This window comes from Brassica rapa, chromosome A08 (genome assembly GCF_000309985.2).
Source record: "Brassica rapa cultivar Chiifu-401-42 chromosome A08, CAAS_Brap_v3.01, whole genome shotgun sequence".
In the NCBI taxonomy this organism is placed as follows: domain Eukaryota; kingdom Viridiplantae; phylum Streptophyta; class Magnoliopsida; order Brassicales; family Brassicaceae; genus Brassica; species Brassica rapa.
In genome coordinates this window covers 577,934-595,942 of record NC_024802.2, presented here as the reverse complement: position 1 = coordinate 595,942, position 18,009 = coordinate 577,934, and the positions used below count along the sequence as shown (strand labels likewise).

At 34.9% G+C, this 18,009-nt stretch overlaps 4 protein-coding genes across 5 annotated transcripts; 2 read left to right on the top strand and 2 right to left on the bottom strand.

The window, feature by feature from the left end:
* Positions 1–41: 41 nt before the first annotated feature.
* On the top strand, positions 42–1,130 carry LOC103832606. Of its 2 annotated transcripts, none has more exons than XM_009108651.3 (3): positions 42–233; positions 310–428; positions 861–1,130. In XM_009108651.3, exons 1-3 carry the CDS (start codon positions 79–81, stop codon positions 878–880), a joined length of 294 nt encoding a protein of 97 aa, XP_009106899.1. In that variant the 5' UTR covers positions 42–78; the 3' UTR covers positions 881–1,130. The 2 variants fall into 2 exon arrangements, with proteins under 2 accessions (XP_009106899.1, XP_009106898.1); XM_009108650.2 differs by having other exon boundaries at positions 307–428.
* Positions 967–3,027, bottom strand: LOC103832605 (dirigent protein 20-like). The gene has a single exon (XM_009108648.2). It carries the CDS (start codon positions 2,798–2,800, stop codon positions 2,231–2,233), a length of 570 nt encoding a protein of 189 aa, XP_009106896.1. The 5' UTR covers positions 2,801–3,027; the 3' UTR covers positions 967–2,230.
* Positions 3,028–9,169: 6,142 nt separating this feature from the next.
* LOC103832604 (uncharacterized protein At1g65710) lies at positions 9,170–12,263 on the top strand. The gene has a single exon (XM_009108647.3). It carries the CDS (start codon positions 10,895–10,897, stop codon positions 12,113–12,115), a length of 1,221 nt encoding a protein of 406 aa, XP_009106895.1. The 5' UTR covers positions 9,170–10,894; the 3' UTR covers positions 12,116–12,263.
* A 1,436-nt stretch (positions 12,264–13,699) lies between these two features.
* LOC103832603 (dirigent protein 20) lies at positions 13,700–14,839 on the bottom strand. The gene has a single exon (XM_009108646.3). It carries the CDS (start codon positions 14,426–14,428, stop codon positions 13,859–13,861), a length of 570 nt encoding a protein of 189 aa, XP_009106894.1. The 5' UTR covers positions 14,429–14,839; the 3' UTR covers positions 13,700–13,858.
* Between the last annotated feature and the right edge of the window lie 3,170 nt (positions 14,840–18,009).

Here is an 18,009-nt window from a genome sequence, read left to right as displayed (position 1 = left end):
CCGACCCGTAATTATCCCCAGCAATCTTAAACCCTAAAAACTCCGATCTCAATCTGATTTTCTCCTCACTCCTCGACGATGGCATCTTCTAAAGTCTGCAGATTATCATCAAAGATACACTCTTTAACCCAGAGGCTTAGCAAGACGACGAATGTTCACGCCTCGTCTATACCCTCTCCCCTTAAATCTTCGTTACCATCGGCAGCAACTTCCCGTATCAACCAATCTTTTAGGTCAGTGCTAGTGGAGTAAACCCGTCTCCTTCCTACTAATAAAACTCTGGTTTTGTCATAATCTATGTAACAGAAGATCACCAGTGGAGCTGAGTAGCTGTGTGTCGCTGTTTCCGCTACACAGTGCTGTAGCATCTGCTAGATTGGTATCAAGCTTGTCTGCTGAATCTATGAGCTGGGGTTTAGTTCCTCAAGGTTTGTCCTTTTCCTATATTGATGTTTCTATTGCGTTTAAAGAGTGATGAATTGTTACATTTTGTGTATGAAGAAGATTCACATTCTCTTGTTCCTCAATGATTTGCTTTCTTCGTGTGTCATTGCTTAGACATTTGTTAGGGGTTATATGGTGGCAAGAAGGCGTCGTTCTACTTTTGATAGGGAGAGTACAATAGTGTGTTCTCAGCTGATTAAATTAGCAGCACCTGATAGATTATGTTGGCTTTGCTTATATCTTCGGATGAACTTGGCTAAATGATTTAGTAGCTTCATGACTACTATCTGGTTCCCTGTTTGATACTACTTTGTGCATACTCATAGTAATTAGTATTTGGACGCTTTATTTGATATGGACATGTTGTTTCCTTAGCGTAATGTCTTTATAACATTTTTCATATTATGAAACTGCAGGTATTTCAATGCCTTTATGACAGTCTTTCATCTTACAACAAGTTTCACTAGGGCGATAAAAGACATGAGAACAAAACTCTGTGGGTTGTATCGCTTCTTTTTTTTAAATCTCTTATTAAATCCGAAAGATCCTGAATTTGGACAGGTTTATCCTCAAAACTCTGCTTCAAGTCTCGAGCTATCTTTTTCGCCTAATATACAATTCTTGGTTATCAACAATTGAGTGTATCAGTGTCATTTTATTTGGCAAGATTGTAGTTTTCATGCAAATGTCTGATCTTAGTCCACCACCATTGTGAAAAGCAGATTTTCATTTCTGTTTTTGTTTCTGCGGTTAAGTCAAATTTTCTGAAGTTGCAAAGAATTGTTCATGGAAATAGACACTAAATGATCTTATGAGAGGAGAGGAGAGGGGGGAGCTTCTACTTCTTGGACGAGAGAGTTGAAAGCTAAAGGAGAACGCTTAAAAAGCTCACAAACATGCAGCGTTTATCAATATTTCCTTCAACGTATACACAACAAACTTCATGTTTTGGATTTATGTGATAAAATATTTAATTTTATATAATTTCTAAATAAAAAGATCATTAACTATTTAACTGACTATATTTCAGTCAATAGAAAAACAAATAGCAGAATATAAACAATTATATAACATAAATTCAATAAAAATTACATTGAAATTTGAAACAATATTGTAAAATGTTAAAAGAACTAAACATAATTAATTTGTAATATTAAAATTATCGTGATATTATATTTAAATACTTTAAAATAATAAAATATAACTTATTTATACTATTAAATCTAACCACTTAAAAAAATATAACTAATTTAAATTTGAAAACTTTAAAGAATTAAATCAACTGGAAATAAACAAGTGATATGGTGTTTTATAGATTTTAGTGTAGTTTTAATTGCATATTTCTTCATTCTCTAATTCATTTTTTATATCATACTATTTTTAATACTAGCAATAGAGTTGCGCTTTCCTTTTTTTTTTCCCTCAAAAGGATTATATACCAGTAGCATAAATTATTGTTTTACTTTTTTTTGGGTGTAATTGTTTTACTTATTATGCCAAACCATTATGTGTCCTTCATTGGATCTCTTTGTTGACCACATCAGGTTGTCGGTCCGAAACCATAAACAACATATTTAAAATGAAATTTAAAACTGAAATATATCATCATTTTCTTTCAAAAATAATCGTGGAGATTCTTTTGCAAATAGAAAAAAAGCTCCTTGCAAATGAATAAATATTATTACATCATTTAAGTTGAAATAAGCGAACCTACTCCAACAAATCCACCACACACACGGGGACACCACATGCAAAAAGGAGAATTAGTACACAAACATCATTAACATCAATAATGCAAAACATAACAACTGTACTCAACAATAGCATCACCGTTCTTTAGGTTAAGCAGTTTTGTACGAGCCTCAACATAGCCTCTAGCAAACCGGAAAAGCCCACTTCCTCCGACTATAGGCATTTCTCTAACCTTCGACAACACAGGGTTACGACCAAGAATTGTGATCGTGCTTCCGTTGTATTTTCCTGTCTTAAAAGCAAAGTTCATCCCCACTAGAAAACTAAACTCTTTTTGAGCAGCTCCGGAGTAAAACCCTTGACCCTGGCCCAACAACGTGGAGTTTATCTGAACTGTTGCCGTCAAAGCGTTGTCGAACATAGTGACTCCTCCGAAGTAGGAGGTAGAGTTTGTAACCGGTGGCTTGATTCTGATGGAGCTTGGTTTTGGACCGCTTAAGATGTCGTGCCAATACACTTTGAAATGTGTTAGTTTCTCTTTCTTGTGAAGACCGAGGATTTTACGGTCTATGGTTCTGGCGAAGTCTTCCCCGTCGTCTCCGGCGGAAGATACGGCAGCGAGGAAGATAATTTGGACGGCGAGGAAGAAAATGAGCTTAGCCATGTGTTTTGTTTATGTTATTATGGTGTACAAACAAGGTGTGTGTGTCAGTGTGTGTGTTAGTTATTTATATATGCTGAGTTTTAGAGATGTGTGTGTGTGTGTTAGTTATTTATATATGCTGAGTTTTAGAGATGTTTGGAGAGTAATGATTTCATATTATTTTATTTGTGGATTTTTTTTTTAAATGTGGATTTATTTTAGAGAACAGTAATTCTCGCGAATGGAAGATTTTGGGTCCAAATGGTGACATAGGAATTAAGTGGAGTACGTAGCCAAATCCTATTCATTCTTTAAAAATTATACTATTCATAGAAAATTTTCGTTGCGTTTGATTCCTTGTTATTCCTTGAATTTTAATTAATTATAGAAGAAAAATATTTCTTATCAAAATTGATATAGAACAAAAAGAATAAATATTCATTTTCATTCATTTCATTTTGTTCCTATTCATTTTTATCGTATTCATTTTTATTTTTATTTTAATGATGACCAGTTAAATTATATATTTTTATTTACAACAATTTAAATGTAAAATATACGAGCTAGGAAGGTTATGTCTGGGGTGAAGAGTGTGAACTGTGAGGTACTAGTTATCAAATTATCATAATCATTGCATCATCGACTAGTACGATTTTCTTTACATCATTGACTAGTATGCTTTAAGGCGAAGTCATAATAGAACTTTTTGTTGTCATTTTTCTCAAAACAAAATCTGAAAATAAACCAAATCATTTATTTGGTCAACAAATTAAATTACGGATAAATAGTTGAGTGAATGAGATTGGTAGTATTATTAATTCATATACAGCTTTTGTTTTCATTTTTTGAAGACAAATCTTGAAAATAAAGAAATACTTGCAAATTAATATTTTTAATTATGTCGACTAGTTTCGAACAAGAGAAAAAGACCAAAATAGCACTAAATCAGATTTTTGTTCCCAAACTAAAGGTCAAAAGTCACAAAACTAACACTCAAGGTCAAAAGTCACAAAAATAACATTCAAGGGGTGGAGTTTATGGTTTAGAATTTAGGGTTTAGGGTTTAGAGTTTAGGTTTTAGGGTTTAGAGTTGACAAGTGAAGTTTTGGGGATAAGATTTCAAATTTTGAAAAATAAAAAAATTTAAAATTTTCAAAAGATAAAATGCTATTTTGGTCATTTTAGTTTTTGAGTGTTATTTTTATGATATAAACTTAGAAATGTGTTATTTTGAAGATTTTCCCTTCGAACAATATGTAAATCTCTATATATATTTAGATTTGGCCAACTATTATGTATTTTGACTTTTAAATTATAAATATATTTAGAACATTTATTATCAAACGATTACCCCATTATTAAATTAACAATATTATATTAATATTTTTCTGTAGTGGACAACAATCCCCAGCATATACATACATGGTTATCATGGGTGTCGTTTTCTTTGCAGTATTTTTCACGCTTCTGCTTTATTCGCTTTCTCTTGTTCTCTTTGAAAAGTTTTTCATTCCTTTTTGCTATATAACGAAATTTTAATGACATTCATGAGACAGCTTTTGTCAAATTATGAACCGTTTAATACGTAATTCGAATTTAAAACAATTTAAAACCTTTGCAGAGTTATTGAGCTTGTCGTGGTTACCTACCAGCAACGTGGCAAGTATGGACAGGAGGTGCATCCGTTCGTTTATTCCATTCCGAGTTATATACATATTTAGTCCACAAAAATTGGAAACTCTAAAATACAGTTATTAAGGTTCAAAACAAAGTGAAGTATAAATATAGATTATATTACTTATCAAAAAAAAAAAATAGATTATATTATTATTTAACAAAGCTAAAAGTATATCTCCACATATTTTTCTCATTGTACATCTAATAGCTAAATGATTAGGAATATCACTATCCAAAATATTCAGAAACATTTCTTATAGATGATTTCTTCAAAAAATATACTAGTGCATTATACCTTAGCAGACTTTTCAGCTATGGACCTGTCATGTTTAACGACCATATTTTCTCCACAGTAGGCTGAAGAATGTTTGGTAACACTTGGATCCTGTATTTGGTTCAATAAGATGCATGATGAACCTTGGTGTAGGATGCTCTTTTGAAAAGAAATGTTAAATTAGCTGTTTTAGTAAGTTATTAAAAATGTATCCCTATTATTTGGTTTTATATGAACCTATTGACTTTAGAGATTCTTAAAAACTTCAAAATAAACGATATTATTGATGCCGAGCTTGTTATCTCCGCCTACTAATTTATTTCGTATTTTTAAGTCCTTCACGTGAGATCACTCTTGATAGAGCTACATATATTTGGTTATGGCTGAATACTCTTCGAGGTAGATAGAGGGCAACTTGTTTAAGACTTTTCTCTTGAATTTTATTGATTGTTGTTTCATGGGACAACCGTAAAGGTATTAGTGACTGCATAACATTAATGGATGGATGTTTCCGTTGAGTGACGATTGAATCTTCAGAATGAGAACTTTGTTTCCGACATGTATATCTGTCATGATTTCAACCTTAATGATATTGTTCCCAAGTCGTGCAACAACTAACCTTGTTCCACTTCATAGACTGTTTTCAATTTTATATTCCAGTTAAAATCATCTAAGGTGCTCCAACTCTCGACATGACTTGTGGTTTGGCAGTCCGATGAATTTGAGAAAGTTAATATACTCTTGGATACAGTTTGACGTCCAATCTCCATCAGATGTTGACTCAATTGCAATAGTATCAGAGCTTAAGTATTCTTTCTCATAATTAAGGCACCATTGAAACTTGAAAGGATGTAACTGTTAATTTCTCTGGCGGTGTTATCCTAGTAAAAAACATTTGACATAATTATGTTGTTGCCGCCGAAAAAATCGTGGCTAAAACAAAAAAAAACTCAAGGTTTAGCCACGATCTAGCTACAATTCAAAAATAGCCACGACTACAAAACAAAACGTAGTTCAATCGTGTTTCAAATAACCACAATATGGTTAGGTAATAAAATATGGTTACATTTACCGTGGTTTAGCTACAAAATAATATTGACTATATATCTAGTCAGGCTTTTGTGACGCTATTTCATTGGCTAGTGTATTAGCCACAAATTTAAGGTTTAGGATTAATAGCCATGATTTTGCCACGTAATTGTTTTTGGCTATATTAGTTTTTTTTCTATACTCTAAACCTTAATCTTAAATTATATATACACACGGCCCCGTTAGAGTTAAAAAAAGTTGATATTTTCTCTCGACAAACGCCGACGTCTCTTGCAGAAACCTTAGTGTGGCGGCAACGCCCCCGACACCGGTGACTCTATCGGTGTTGGAGGTAGCTCTCTCTTTCCCTCTCTCTCATTTTCCTTTAGCCCCCTCGGTGCTTTCCTTACTCCATGGCGAGATGCTCGCGGTTTCTGGTTTCATCGGAGGTCCCTAGTGACTCTGCGGCTTAAGCTCTAGCCAGACCTAACGCGGATCTGGAGTGGCGGCGAGTCGTGTGAGGAGGAGGTCTCGGGTCGGGTCGGCTGTTAGGGTTTAGCTGTCCAAGTTTGACGAGCCAATTTCCCTGGGTCTCGTTTACTCAAAGCGGTGGCAAGTGGTTGCTGTTGGTCATCTTGCTTGCAGATCTGAAAGCTGGTCAAGTATGGCGGTTTGATTTTCAGATCTGTATTTAGAGGTGTGAGCGGTGGCGATTATAGCTTACCTTGGCTTTCTTGGTGTCTCTTGGACCCTCCCGATCGAGTCTTGTGGTCGGAGTTTAGTTGTTATATGAAGTTAGTCTGCAGTACGGTTCTTTAGGTGTGTTTGGAGGTTGATTATTTCAGTTGCAATTTTATCTTCCTATTGTGGTGGTAACAGTGATCTCCCGTCGTTTTGGGTTGGTGCTAATTATATATGTATTGGGGCTCGATCGATGAGGCTTGTTTGTTTGAAGGTTATGGTGGACTTCTATTTTAGGTGGAAAGCGGACGTCTGTGATTGCGTCCCATCCATATGAGTTGCGTGGATCGTGAAACGGTACTGCCTCGTAGGTTTATGAAGTCTTCGTCTTGGGTTACTAGTTGGGGATGGTATTGTTTGGCTGGCCATAGGCGGCAGCGATAGATCCGAAGAGACAAGACTTGGTGTCTTGGGTTTTGAAAGTGGAGAGTGTCGTAGAGCGGCTCAGGGCAGCTTCGATATATCCAGATTATTGTTCTTTGCTATGTGGGAAGGTGTGTTGCACTGAATCGTCTTCAGCCTTTCTGTAGTTGGGTTGCTTTTGCTATGTGTTAGTGATGGGTTTTAGTTTCAATGTATTGTCGTGGTTGTATTAGGATCGTAAGTTACTCCGGTATGGGTTTTAGTTGCCTTTTTCTTGGGCTGTTGGTTCTGGGAATCTCTTGATATCCGTCACTTTGTATCAAAACTTGGTTCTCACTTTGAATGAATATTATCAGACGGAAAAAAAAATTATATATACTAATACTAAATCTAATGTCCAAATATTATATTTTAAAATTTTAAGCTCAAATATTACAGTTAAACTCTAAACCTAATTTTTTACCCAAACTATATACCTCAAACACTATTTCTCAAATACAAACCCTGACTATAATACTTTTACATTTAAATTCTAAATCATAAACATAAACTTTATAAACTTAAATCTTTTTCAAAACTTAATCTCAAACTACATACTGCAGCAGTTAATTATGGTTCCATTCAATACCCTAGTTTGTTTTCATTACCTAACAACAAAACCCATAGAACAAAATAGCCGTTGGAATTTGAAACCACAATATCAAAAGACTCTTGTTTAAAAAAAATGAAGAAAAGCATTCTAATTTGAAAAAGGGAATAAAAGTGAGAGGTAATACGACATTGACTGCAGTGCTTTCTCTTTCCAATGTCTAACGGCTCCATTGCCCCATTATTAAATTAACAACTAGATAGTAACCCGCGTTTTACGCGGGATAAGATGTCTATATTAATGTTGAAATTATATATTACGATTATGTATAACATAAGATATACTTTAAGCGATAGTTAGATATAACTAAAGGTATAATGGGTGCACTAATATCAAAATTTGATATATGGTGTTTGCATTTGAGAAGAAGCTTTGGAAATTTTTTTTTTTTATTTTGCTTATCACGTTGTAATAGTTATGGATTTATGGATTTAACAAATAAAATCGAAAAAAATATGGATCAATAACATATTATAAACAAAACAATAACTGTGTAAAATAAAAATAAAAAGCATAGCTTTTTTAAATTCAGAAAACATAGTTGCATAATAAAAAAAATGAAGGTTATTCGATCTTCTAAATTGTAAAGGTTGTTCTGGATGCGACCAGCATGTGAGACTTGCTGGTGGTTCTTTCCTAAAATTTTTTCCTCATTTTCAAAGTCGTCTAATGCAGAGCTCTCATGGCGGCGAAGGTGGTGACACTCGGATGCTTATATTGCTTGTTCGAGAAGACTAATACACTAAAGTGAGACGATTTACAATGATTCAATCTCTTCGAAACAGATATCACCTCATCGAGCAGTAACAAAATCGAGTACGATACATTTATCTAGAAATATATTTTCAACGTACTTTTTCAGCAATGAGAAACGGTTCTCAAGAACGTGAGTGCTCTACTAAATGCATGAAGGCATGTATGGAGAAAATAGTTATTTCATTAACACTTGGCATCATGCTAAAGTTTCATCGTTTTGTCGTCTCTACGGATCAGTCGACTTAATGGTGATAGATCAAATGGGTTATCATTTTTAACAGAAACATTTAGAGAAATAAGGAAGCTTTATTGATGCTATGATTATATTGAGACGATTGATAAATCAACTAATCAAAGTTGAAGCTGAAGGTTTATCACGTAAAAGTGTTCGTCGAGAAAAATAATGATAAAGATAGTATGAAGTTTTTTTAAAGTAATGTTAGTGTGAACGCATTAAATTTACTGTTTTGGTAAGAAGCGTTCTCTGCGTGACACCTAAGCGTTTTACTAAATAAAAGCTTTTCGTGAAGCCACGTCACCACATCATATTCCTTGCCAATAAACTTTTATGGTAAGTTTTAAAAGTGCTTCTCTTTTAATATATAGGGGATGTTATATTTATTATTTTTCTGTGGTGAACAACAATCACCAGCATATACATACATGGTCATCATGGGTGTCGTTTTCTTTGCAGTATTTTTCACGCTTCTGCTTTATTCGCTTTTTCTTGTTCTCTTTGAAAAGTTTTCATTCCTTTTTGCTATATAACGAAATTTTTCTCATTGTACATCTAATAGCTAAATGATTAGGAATATCACTATCCAAAATATTTAGAAACATTTCCTATAGATGATTTTCTTCAAAAAATATACTAGTGCATTATACCTTAGCAGACTTTTCAACTATGGACCTGTCATGTTTAACGACCATATTTTCTCCACAGTAGGCTGAAGAATGTTTGGTAACACTTGGATCCTGTATTTGGTTCAATAAGATGCATGATGAACCTTGGTGTAGGATGCTCTTTTGAAAAGAAATGTTAAATCAGCTGTTTTAATAAGTTATTAAAAATGTACCCCGATTATTTGATTTTATATGAACCTATGGACTTTAGAGATTCTTAAAAACTTCAAAATAAACGATATTATTGATGCCGAGCTTGTTATCTCCGCCTGCTAATTTGTTTCATATTTTTAATCCTTCACGTGAGATCACTCTTGATAGAGCTACATATATTTGGTTATGGCTGAATACTCTTCGAGGTAGATAGAGGGCAACTTGTTTAAGACTTTTCCCTTGAATTTTATTGATTGTTGTTGCATAGGACAACCGTAAAGGTATTAGTGCCTGCATAACATTAATGGATGGATGTTTCCGTTGGGTGACAATTGAATCTTCAGAATGAGAACTTTGTTTCCGACATGTATATATGTCATGATTTCAACCTTAATGATATTGTTCCCAAGTCGTGTAACAACTAACCTTGTTCCACTTCATAGACCGTTTTCTGTTTTATATTCCGTTAAAATCATCTAAGGTGCTCCAACTCTCGACATGACTTGTGGTTTGGCAGTCCGATGAATTTGAGAAAGTTAAGATACTCTTGGATATAGTTTGACGTCCAATCTCCATCAGATGTTGACTCATTTGCAATAGTATCAGAGCTTAAGTATTCTTTCTCATTAGGCATCATTGAAACTTGAAAGCATGTAATTGTTAATTTCTCTGGCGGTGTTATCGTAGTAAAAAAACTTTGATGCCGCCAAAAAATTATGGCTAAAAAAAAAAAACCCAAGGTTTAGCCACGATCTAGCTACAATTCAAAAATAGCCACGACTACCAAAAAAAAACATAGCTCAATCGTGGTTCAAATAGCCACAATATGGTTAGGTAATAAAATATGGTTACATTTACCATGGTTTAGCTACAAAATAATATCTAGTAACGCTTTTGCGACGCTATTTCATTGGCTAATGTATTAGCCACAAATTTAAGGTTTAGGGATAATAGCCACGATTTTACCACGTAATTTTTTTGACTATATTAGTTTTTTTCTATACTCTAAACCTCAATCTTAAATTATATATACTAATACTAAATCCAATGTCCAAATATTATATTTTAAAATTTTAAGCTCAAATATTACACTTACACTCTAAATCTAATTTTTTACCCAAACTATATACCTCAAACACTATATCCCAAATACAAACCCGGACTATAATACTTTTACATTTAAATTCTAAATCGTAAACATAAACCTTATAAACTTAAATCTTTTTCAAAACTTAATCTCAAACTACATACTGCAGCAGTTAATTATGGTTCCATTCAATACCCTAGTTTGTTTTCATTACCTAACAACAAAACCCATAGAACAAAATAGCCGTTGGAATTTGAAACCAAAAACTTGTTTAAAAAAAATGAAGAAAAGCATTCTAATTTGAAAAAGGGAATAAAAGAGTGAGAGGTAATACGACATTGACTGCAGTGCTTTCTCTTTCCAATGTCTAACGGCTCCATAGCCTGAAATTTCAAAAAAACTGCTCTTCTCTATCAAAATAAATTAAATTCAAGTTTGATTCTAAATCACTCACTCTGGGGTTCAGACTCATCTTTATAGCAAATGGGTTGTTGTCTCAGCAAGAAACCTTGTCCGATCCCTCTCTCTAAATCTCCAGATCCAGTCAAACCCGATGTTAGTAAACCCACTAAACCGGTGATTGAGCTGCCGGTTAAACCGGTAATTGACCTTCAGGAGAATCCAGCAGTGGAGGAAGCCAAACCAACTATACCCGAGAAGGTAGAGAGAGAAGAAGCTGAAGCTTCTTCTGTAGCGGTGGAGAAGTCATCCGTGAGGACCTCAAGCTGTACGAAAGAAGAAGTAGACGCGATACTGATAGAATGCGGGAAGCTGAGTCGGAGCAACTCCGCAGCTAAAACCAGAAGATACTCTGGCTCAAAGAGAAGCTTCGATTTTGACCAGAACGAGAGGACACGTGGCGGCGGCGAAGGAGATGTGGAAGAGGAGAGAAGGAAGACGCCTCAAAGGAATCGTGACCGTGGAGTAGAGAGAGCGAACGGTTCGCCCCGCGAGAGGCGAAGACGAACTCCGAGCAGAGAAAGAGAAAGAGAAAGAGGCGGCGGCGCCGGTGGAGGCAGACGGGCGAGCAGGTCTCCCGCAAAACGATCGGAGCAGGCCACAAACCCTAGTGGCACTTTAGTAATTTCGAGCAACATTAAGTTTGTTACAGTTCCCGCGACGGACCCCTCGAGTAAACGAGTCACTGTTAAGAGAAGCATCGGAGAAGCTTGTAGAACCGCCGCCGCGATGACTAATGTTCAACCTCGGAGGAAGGCACTGGGAGAAATCGATCAGAACGCGACAAAAGGAGACAAGAAGAAGAAGATGATAAAGAGAGAGAACGAAGATAAGAAACTAACGACACCACAAGTGATAAGCAGAAGCAGGTCGTTGAGGAGATCTAGGGACTTCGATTTCAGTCCAGAGACATTGTTGTTGCAATCAAGCGAACAAGACATGAAGAGCAGTTACACGGAGCTGTTGCTGAAAGACATTAAGGATTTCCATGGGAAGAGTAGTAATGATGATGAGGAGGAGGATCCGTTTAGTCGTCTTCCCTCTTGTGTTACTAAAGCTTGCTCCATTGTTGAAGCAGTGGCGGATCTTAACTCCTCCAGCTCTGATTTGAACCAGTTTAGATTCGGATCTACTGTGAAGAAAGCGGATTTGGTGGAACCCAGCTTTGAGAAGTATGTGACTGTGAGGAGAGGTTGTTGTTCCTTGGAGGAGCAAGAATCATGTGGTAGCAACAATCTTACGTGACTAGTGTTCGATTTCTCAGCCAACAACTCTACTCTCTGTGTTGTTGCAGTTTCAACTTTAGTTAGTTCCCCATGTTTTCATTCACTTCAATCGAATCTTTTCTTCAACATTATGTTGAGATAAAATGGTACTAACAATTCAATAGTGAGAAACTTACTGTGTGACCGTGTACTACGTATGCAACTACACTGTGATATGGTGGCATAAATATATATATATATATATACAGAGATCAGAACCAAATCAATCAGGGTATTTCCAATTTTGGTTAGTGTCAAAGGTGCCAGTGATGAAAAAAGGAGAGCTTGGTTAGGAATTTGAGAAATATCATTCAAGTTAAAGTGCATAAGAGCTTTTGATATAAAGCATAAATACAGTTGTTGGTTGGCTTCTGTATTGGTACAAGAGATAATTATAAATCCCACACAGAATAAAAAGCCTTAGATCATTCATCATACAGACAAGTAGCCACATATAGTACTCATGTTCAATCACTTGAATTCCTTTTTTTTTTTTTGGGTCAAAATGTGGAAGTCACTCCTTATTATTGTATCATTGATGAAGCGCTTAGGTGGCTTTCATCATCCCACCTGAAAAGACCAAAAAACTATTCTCAGTATATGCCTCCAACAATTAACATAATAATCACAAGATTCATGAAGAAACAGGATATCAACAAAATTCTAACCTCCTTTAAACACTAAATGAGGTTGGAGAGTGGTTTCCTTTGAGAATACCTCGTTAATCAAGATGCAGTTAAAACAGAGAAACAAAAGGAAGAATCTCCAGTGAAAAATACTTCAAAATTTATGGTTTACATTTAGTAGCAACTTTAGTCTCATGATTACCATCTGGTTCCGAGTTGATAATACTTTGGCATACTCACAGTAATTGGTAACTGGTTTATGGTATCAGCGTCACTATTACAATGGAACGCTTTATTTGATATGGACTTGTTGTTCACTTGTTTCCTTACCTCAATGTCTTTTATAACATTTTATAGTATGAAACTGCAGGTATTTCAATGCCTTTATGACAAGTCTTTCATCTTTCAACAAGTTTCACCAGGAGTATAAAAAACATGAGAGAACAAAACTCTGGTTGTATCGTTTCTTTTTCAAAGACTCTTATTTGGCCCGAAAGGTCTTGGTCCATCCTCAAAACTATATGCTTAAGTTATTCAGGTTTGGAGTAATCTTTCTGGCGTAATATATAGGGTTATCAACAATTGAGTGTGTCAGTGTCATTTTGCTGGCAAGATTGTAGTGTTCATGCCAATGTCTGATCTTAATCATATGAGTCTTAGATCCTCATTTATGTTTTCTTCAAAAACTCATTGTGAGAGATTCTTTATAACAACTAGAAAAAATTCCTTGTGATAAAACAAATATTAATGTATCATTAAATTGTAAAAGCATCATTAGCCGAGAGTTTTTCAAAATGAGTCTCTTCAAATTTATCTATGTAATTTAATTTTAATATCTAAAAGTAAATATATCAATCAAAGGATATATAGCAAGAGAGTATCTTAAAGTACGTAGAGAATTATATATGGGAGAGACTCTTCTCCTTTTTTCTACAGTCTTTTTCCTTTAAAAAAAATATATTATTGTAATGAAAGATTTTTTAATGAGAGACAGGTGCACTAGTAAGCCACAAACCATAAGCCAAATGCAACAAGAAAATCATAACTATTACGTCATCAAACTAAAAATGTAAAATAGGACAAAGACATGATTAGCATCAATAATGCAAAACATAACAACTGTACTCAACAGTAGCATCACCGTTCTGGAAATTAAGCCATTTTGTTCGAGCCTCAACGTAGCCTCTAGCAAACCGGAAAAGCCCACTTCCTCCGATGATCGGCATCTCTCTCACCTCGGACATCGCCGTGTTCCTACCAAGAATCGTGATGGTACTTCCATTATACTTCCCTGTCTTGAAAGCAAAGTTCATCGCCATGAAAAAACCCAACTCCTTTTGAGCCGCACCGGCGTAAAACCCTTGTGCCTGGCCTATTAACGTTGAGTTCATCTCAACTTTGGACGTCAAGGCGTTGTCGATCATAGTGATTCCTCCAAAGTAGGTAGTGGAGTTTGCAACCGGTGGCTGGATTCTGATGGAGCTTGGGTTTGGACCGCTTAAGATGTCGTGCCAATACACTTTGAAATGTGTTAGTTTCTCTTTCTTGTGGAGACCGAGAAGTTTACGGTCTATGGTTCTTGCAAAGTGTTCTCCGTTATCTCCGGCGGAAGAAACGGCGATGAGGAGGAAGATTTGCACGGCGAGGAATAAAATGAGCTTAGTCATGTTGTGTTATTTTTTTTTTTTTTATAATGGATGGTTTGTATTGAACAAGAAGGTGTGTGACGTTATTTATATATGTCGAGCTTTAGACATGTTACGAGAGGAATTATTTTAAAATATTCACTTTGTGGATTCGTTATGTTTTTGTGAATGTGACAACAAACATCATTGACCGACGAATCGAAGAACTTTATATTTTTGTTTATAAATTTTTATGATTAAAGATGTGTGAGGCGTGTGAACTGTGAGTACTAGTTATCATAATCATTGCGTCATCCAGCCGTATGATTTACGGTGAAGTCATACTCAAAACTTTTTTTGGTTGTCGTTACTTTTTCAAAACCAAAATCTGAAAAATAAATAAGACCATTTACAGATTAATATTTGTTAATAAAATAAAAGTTTGAATGGGTAATTGGACAATTTATGAATTAGGTATAAAGAGTCAGAATCAAATTTAGGCTTCGAATGACATGCAGATCATAAAAACGCAGATCAAACAGAAAACGCAGATCAATCAGAACAAATGCAGATCATGCAGAACAAATGCAGATCAAATCTGTATGACGTGTATTAAGTTTTACGTTTTGTCCACGGTTAGATGCCATATCTATAAATTAAAAAATAATATTAGTTCAATTATATGAACATAGATATAAAAAAATTGATAAAACTAATTAAACATAAGATTAAAATAATGCATGTGTTATAATGCGTATAATAATCATTTTAAAATAATAATTAATTATAAAAATATTTAAATTTATAATTATATGCAAATAATACACGCAATATAAATAACATGCATAAATTTATTAAATTAAGAATGGATATTGATCCTTTATATGTATATATATATATATATATATATATATATATTTAAAGAATTATATAAAAGTTATATAAATTTTATATTTTATATAAATTTTACAATATTTTATTTATACTTAAAGATGAATTTTAATTTGTGAAGGAAAGAAAAAAATTAATATGAAATATTGATAACTAAAGGAGAAAAAGTAGTTGTCAAAAAAAAAAAAAAAGGAAAGACAACACTTCATTGGGCTCGTGTGTTCGACCAGCCGACTTATTCCCATTACTTACAGATCAGTTTTTTATCACATGAATTCTCTTGCATGCAGTTTTCTTAATTTTTTAATATTATAATTTTTTCTGCATTTTTAATGTTGATTGGAGATAAAGTGCATATCAATCTGTATATTAATTTTTCCTGCATTTGTACTACATTTACTCTGCACTGCATCATACCTTTAGTGTGGTATCAGATCGATGTTGGATTATTTTTTATTTTTTATTTTTTTTGACAATAATAACTAATCTATGATAAGAAACCTACCGGCTCGGAAAACCAAACCGGTGGAGTAGAATCAACATAAAACACAGCTGAAGAGGAACTCAGAGCACCTCGTGCAAGCTTGTCCGCCACTAGATTGGTTGCTCTTGGTATATGTTGAATCTTGAAGGAAGGGAAGAAACACTTACTGCGTCGAAACTCCTCCATGTGTGTAGCAAAAGCTGGCCATTCGTCTGGTGAGGACACATCTTCACCAAATGAGAACAGTCTGTTGCAAAAACTACGTCTGAAAAATTAAGGGTCTTCATGCACTCCATAGCCCATATCAAAGCTTCACATTCGGATTATTTAGTAGATGTTATTTAACTTTTACACCAGTAGTTGAAGCAGTAAAAACTAATATTTAAAATTTATAATTAATTTTCTTTATTGTCAATTAATTTTGAGTTAAAAATCTATCACAACCTAAAATTTTGACATATGTTTCTAAATCAAATAAGTAGTACTATAGTTGCTTTCATAGTTAATAGTATTAGAAACATTCTTCTTTTCTTTATCATTCTTTTTTTTCTCAAACAATACTTCATTTAAAATAGCTTAAGTCAGAAAGTTTTCTTTCACAAGAAGAGAGTTTTGAAGTGAAAACATAGCATTTTTAGTCGTATGATCAACAACTATATTACAATGTCGAAAAACAAATTTAAAGAAAATAGATGACAAGAATTTACTCGACATATTGATGTCGTGGAGAATCCCTTGAGGATCGATTACAGATGTGTTTTTGTGATCAAATTGATCAGACCTTTGAATCTGAGAAACAGATCATGTCCTTGATGTTAAGAGAGATAACAGCTTCCATCGCCACCTTGAGGGTCAATGCTTCAGCAACTAGGGTCGAGGCCACAATTGTATGAGAAGTTGAGCCTTGCATGAAACTAGTATCGGCGGAGTCTGAGTGTATTCTACACATTCCTCCTGCGCAAGATGAACTATTCCAAGATGCATCAGAAAAATAAAGAATCGCATTCTCATGAGACTGAGTTTGAGTCACAATAGTGGAGAAGTATTTAGGCAAAAAAGTGGAAGGTTTGGTGTTTGCAGTCGAGTCTTGCCACTCTAGTGCATGTTTCATAGCTTTTCCTAAGACCTCTGTTTCCAAGAAATACTTGTCTTCAAACATCATTTACTTTCTACTTGTCCATAGCACCCACATGATCCACAGGTACACGGGCGAAGTCAATCCCACTGATGGGAGAATGATCATCCAGGTGCAAACTTTTAGTAACTCATCAATTGATCTTACAATCGACAAACCAGGAACAAGTAGCACAAAGACTTTCTCCCATACGTTTTTCACAAACGGACAAAGAAACATTGCATGGATAGTGGTTTCGATCTCGCCACACCTTTTACACTTTCCAACAACCATAATCCCTCTCTTGAGCAGTGCTTGTGCAATAGCTACAACATTGTTTTTCAAGTTTCAAAGGAAATTATTTATCAATGGTGAGCATTTTGACATTCCAAACACACTGGTGCCAATTAAAAGCATCTCGGTTCTCTGCCACATTGATCTTAGCTAACGCATACCCTGTTTTGGTAGTATAATTCCCCGAGTTCTCAGGCAGCCAAACCAAATTATCGCTCATATCACATGCGCTAGGAACCAGCTTCATTATCAGGTCCTCATACTGAGGTAGATACAACTTTATCTTCTCGACATTCCAGTCTGCTGACTCAGATACAATCAAGTCGCTAACCAGCATATCTTGAGCTTCCTCTAGCGGTGGTTCTACTAAGCATATTTGTTAGCTATATTATAATCAATTATCTCTCCACACTTTGACAAATTCTATAGTCCAGCCCAGTCCTCGTTTGATTATTTCTCTCTCCGCCAGTATTCTCCTCCAGCCATAGGATGCTGCATTTGGGACCGAGCAATCAGAAAGTTGTTGTATCGATATTACTTACTCTACAAAGTTCTTCCTAGTAGCGATGACATGTTTTTCAGCAGTCTCCATGCAAGTTTAGCCAGTAAAGCATCATTGAAGACCTCAATATATTTAAATCCGAGTCCACCATCGCATTTTTGAGGTGTGACTTTTCCCAAGCGACCCAACATATTTTCCTCACACCCAGTTTTATGTCCCACCAAAAGCGGGTGAGAACCGATTGAATTTGCTTGCACAAAGATTTTGGGAGCTTGAAGCATTGCATAGGTTGGCATCAGAGCTAAAATCGCCTTTAGAAGAACCCTTTTTCCTGCGCT

Bases quoted from the DNA above. Each gene is read 5' to 3' on its own strand.
- LOC103832606 (XM_009108650.2), top strand. From the start codon at position 79: ATGGCATCTTCTAAAGTCTGCAGATTATCATCAAAGATACACTCTTTA. The intron at 234-306 runs GTCAGTGCTAGT...TCTATGTAACAG, and splicing joins CGTATCAACCAATCTTTTAG to AAGATCACCAGTGGAGCTGA. The intron at 429-860 runs GTTTGTCCTTTT...ATGAAACTGCAG, and splicing joins CTGGGGTTTAGTTCCTCAAG to GTATTTCAATGCCTTTATGA.
- LOC103832605 (XM_009108648.2), bottom strand. From the start codon at position 2,800: ATGGCTAAGCTCATTTTCTTCCTCGCCGTCCAAATTATCTTCCTCGCT.
- LOC103832604 (XM_009108647.3), top strand. From the start codon at position 10,895: ATGGGTTGTTGTCTCAGCAAGAAACCTTGTCCGATCCCTCTCTCTAAA.
- LOC103832603 (XM_009108646.3), bottom strand. From the start codon at position 14,428: ATGACTAAGCTCATTTTATTCCTCGCCGTGCAAATCTTCCTCCTCATC.